At 38.6% G+C, this 4,185-nt stretch overlaps 1 protein-coding gene across 1 annotated transcript; it reads left to right on the top strand.

Annotated features, from left to right (window-relative positions):
* The first annotated feature begins 670 nt into the window (after nt 1–670).
* Nucleotides 671–1,177, top strand: LOC145095968 (secreted RxLR effector protein 161-like). Its single transcript, XM_079033767.1, has one exon. The coding sequence runs from the start codon at nt 671–673 to the stop codon at nt 1,175–1,177; it is 507 nt and encodes a 168-aa protein (XP_078889893.1).
* The last annotated feature ends 3,008 nt before the right edge of the window (nt 1,178–4,185 follow it).

Below are 4,185 nucleotides of genomic sequence, written 5' to 3'. Positions count from 1 at the left end.
TCTAAAGGATGCTCTGTGGTCGGTTTAAAATTGGTCTTCAGGAACAAGTTGGATAAAGAGGGCAACGTCATTCGCAATAAGGCTCGGCTAGTGGTGAAGGGATATTGTCAGGAAGAAGGAATAGATTATGAGGAGACCTTCGCTCCGGTGGCAAGGTTGGAATCGGTTAGAATCTTTCTGGCATATGATGCACATAAAAACTTCGAATTTTTCCAGATGGATGTAAAATGTGCTTTCTTAAATGGAGAACTAGAAGAAACTGTGTACTTAGAACAACCTCCTGGGTTCGTGAATGAGAAATTCCATGATCATTGTTATGTGTTGGATAAAGCTGTATATGGTCTGAAGCAAGCACCGAGGGCTTGGTATGAAACGTTAAACCGCTTTCTTAAAATGTCGAAATTCAAGAAAGGTTCGGTTGACCCAACCTTCTTTCGAAAGAAAGAAGGCGAACATTTAATGATAGTTCAGATTTATGTCGATGATATCATCTTCGGCTCCACGAATCCTAGCTTAATGGCTGAATTCAGGAAGCTGATGGAGACTAAATATGAAATGAGCGCAATGGGTCCAATTAACTTTTTCCCTTGGATTGAATATAAGACGGGGACCAGAAGTCATTTTTATCAACCAGGAGGCTTACACGAAGAATTTGCTAGCAAAGTTCGGTATGACGGGAGATTCGAAGGTGAAGGTTCCTATGGCGTTTGGCATGAAATTAACTTCATCTCTGGAGAAACCTGCAGTTGACGTAACACTCTATCGTCAAATGATAGGGTCTCTTATGTATCTAACGGCTAGTAGACCAAACATTATGTTCTCTGTTTGTTATTGTGCCAGGTTTCAAGCAAATCCAGGAGAACCTCATATGGTAGCAGTGAAAAACTTTTTCCGTTATTTGAAGCGAACCTCGTCTCTTGGTCTTTGGTACCTTGCTAGATCCGGATTCTTTGTTCAAGCCTTTTCTGATGCCGATCTTGGAGGATGCGGTCTGGACCAAAAGAGCACAACTGGTGGATGCCAATTCCTTGATGGTAAACTTATTAGCTGGCAGTCCAAGAAGCAAACTTGTGTGTCTCTTTCAACAGTCGAAGCTGAGTACATAGCTATAGCATCCTGTACCTCACAAGTGATCTGGATACAAAGCCAACTAAGAGACTACAGACTAAGTATGTAGAAAATACAACTCTATAATGACTCTGAAAGTCCAATAAGAATATGTCACAATCCAGTGCAACACTCAAAGGCAAAGCATATTGCACTAAGATACCATTTCATCAAGGACCATGTTGAAGATGGAAACATGGAAGTTCATTTTGTTCGGTCCTCTGATCAACTAGCTGACATCTTCACTAAAGCCTTACCAGAAACAAGCTTCAATAAAATTTTACAAGGTTTGGAAATGATGGAAGCAGATTTGGTACCGAACCCTCAAACCTCTCTCTAAAAATTAGTCAAGAGAAATAGAGCGAACGCTCGGTCTATTTCGGTTCCGGATTTTTCGGGGACCGAAATGAACTGAACGCTCGGCTAATTTCAGTTCCAGAATTTTCGGGGACCGAAATGAACCGAACGCTCGGCTTATCTCGCTTCATTTCCCTAAAGGTTTGTTTTCGGCTGTATACTTTGTAAACTCTCTTTTAAGCTTTTTATTTGCTTTATCTTCTCTTTTATCTTTATTTTCTAGAGTTTCCAAAATTAATTTCATTTATTTTTGTTTATTTTTCTGTTTTTATTATTTTTCAGAAAATTAAAAATACCAAAAATATTTTATCTTTTATTTGTCTCTTTATTATATTTTGTTTATTTTGCTTGTGTGTGGTTTGCTTTTCTTTGTTCATTTCTTTACTAGGTACAAAGGATATCGTTGCTACATGAATTGGAGATAGGGCAGGTATGACAACTTTAATTTGAACTAGTTAAGTGTCCCTAGAAACATGCTGCTGCATGTACACCGAATCCTCTGAGACTCTGTGTGAAGCCTTAATGATTCGATCTATACCTATCGTTTCTTCCCAATCAGGCTTCTTCATTCACTCAAGTCATGAGCTACCCTACTCTTCTCAAATGAGTTAAGAGTTTTCTACTTTGTCACTTTTATATAGCAGGGGTACTTTTGGTTCTTTATTCACCTCCTCTACATTCTCCATCAAATTTCGTTTCACTAAAGTAACCCTTGAGACTCTCAGCTATAACCACTGAGGTTTATGGTTACACAAAAGATGTGTTTATGATCCTAGATGCATACATCACGTGCTAAGTGAGACCCACAATCCAACACCAATAATGAATTGACGGTGAATATTAATATTCAAGATCTCACTTGTTACCTAGCGAAATCTCATTTTTTTTAGTCATCTTTATGCACTATCTAACACCAAGACTTTTCTTCCCTAAAGATCCAGTTTAGTTTTTGTTTTTGATATTTCTTTTACATAATCAGTCACAACAAATGATATCTAACCCACTTGTTCAATAGACCACATCGGTCTCATAAGTGCTTCACTCAACTTTCGGTCTTATATAAAGCATCGAAGTTCGAGAGAAGATAAGCCACCTTTTAAAGCCATTATATAAAAAGAAGCCTTTCGGTTATTCTTAACAAACACTCGATCGTATTTTTTCGGGGAACCACAAAAGCACTTCAAATGTCTCTTGAGTTTGAAGGAAGAGATTCGTGCCCGGAATCATTTGCTTAATGTTCCAATAAGATTTCACTCACATCCTACACACATTTTGCTTTATTTCTTTATCTTTGGCACACTCTTGCACGAAAATTCTTTGTGATTTTCCAAAATTCTAGTTCATGTTTCTAATGTCTTGTTTAAGTTTTTTTTGGAGCAAAAGCGGTTATATTTTAAAAAAAGTTACATGTGTTGCAAATTGAAGATTGGTTTGATGTGTGGATAAGATTTCGAATAGAGTGATCGAATAACCATTAATATTGGGCGCGTGAATTTGAAACGGCTCCTATACCCACACTTGATGACGTCTATCTGGGAAAACCTAGCTGTCAAATCACGCTTTTCCAGGCGACTTTTTTGGGATCGTATCATCATTACAAGATATTCTTTCTCTCTCATAGCAACGGTATATAAATGATTTCTCGCACCTCTTTTACTTCTTACCTTCCTCAAATTCTCTTAAACACAACATGCAATCTTCAACAATCTTGAATGTTCGCCTTTTTCTTCATCAATGGCGGAATCCTCATCTCCTCAAGATCAAAGTGCTTCATCGTCATTACTTGTGACCAAACCTAATCAGAACATGATCATTCAACTAAACCCATTCTTGTATGATTCATACATGTTGCACGTTGTTGAATGTCTTAAGTACACCCAACTGGTAATTGCTCGTACGCAGGTGGCATCAGTTCCCATGTCTCTGCTGTTCCAGGTTTACTCTACTGCGTCTTATGACAAGAACAAGGAGAGGATCTACTTTCAAATTTTCAATCACTAGGAATCCATTTCAAAAGCCCAATTCTGCTATCTGCTAAGGCTTGTCCTCGATGCTTCTGTCATCTCTCCAGATTTCATATCCATGACTTAGTTATTCTCGAGGTTTTATGAAATGGGTTATACTGATGTTCTTACAACAGTGACTAAGTTCAAGAAGTCCTGTTTGCCACCACAATGGAATGGGTTACTTACCCTTATCAACAAGAGTTTAGCAGAACGGGTTGTTGGGTCTGATGGTACAAGTAAAGGTTTTATGACCATTCTCTATGGTCTCTACAATGGTATTGACCTGGATTACGGCTCTCTTATTTGGTCGCAACCGGTACAAAGTCTCAACTCATCAACAAGCCATTCAGAGATCTCCTATGGTCATTTTTGGACCATTGTCACTCGAAGGGCCATTGATAACTTTCAGATTCCAATTATGAAAAATGTTATGCTCTCCTCTGTGGCTACTTTTCATACCAAGAAGATTATCTTCTCTGATGCCACCAAGTTTTCTCACATTGGATCAATACTTGAAACAATGTACAGGTGTGTGTCGAGTGAAAGTAATGTGATGGCTGCCTACTAGAAACTTCCTCCCAAGGGTCCGAGAGAAGTGACTCTTGAAATGCAAGCCACATTAGATGTTGTGGAGAAACCAGCAAAGCGAGGGAAGAAGGCAGATACCAAGAAGGTGGAAACTGAATGTCCTTCTACAAAAACTGCCATGTCTAAG

This window comes from Lactuca serriola, chromosome 3 (genome assembly GCF_051521515.1).
Source record: "Lactuca serriola cultivar US96UC23 chromosome 3, Lser_US96UC23_V15, whole genome shotgun sequence".
Lineage (NCBI taxonomy): Eukaryota > Viridiplantae > Streptophyta > Magnoliopsida > Asterales > Asteraceae > Lactuca > Lactuca serriola.
Note: the sequence above shows the minus strand (reverse complement) of the source record. Positions and strands in the feature narration are given on the sequence as shown.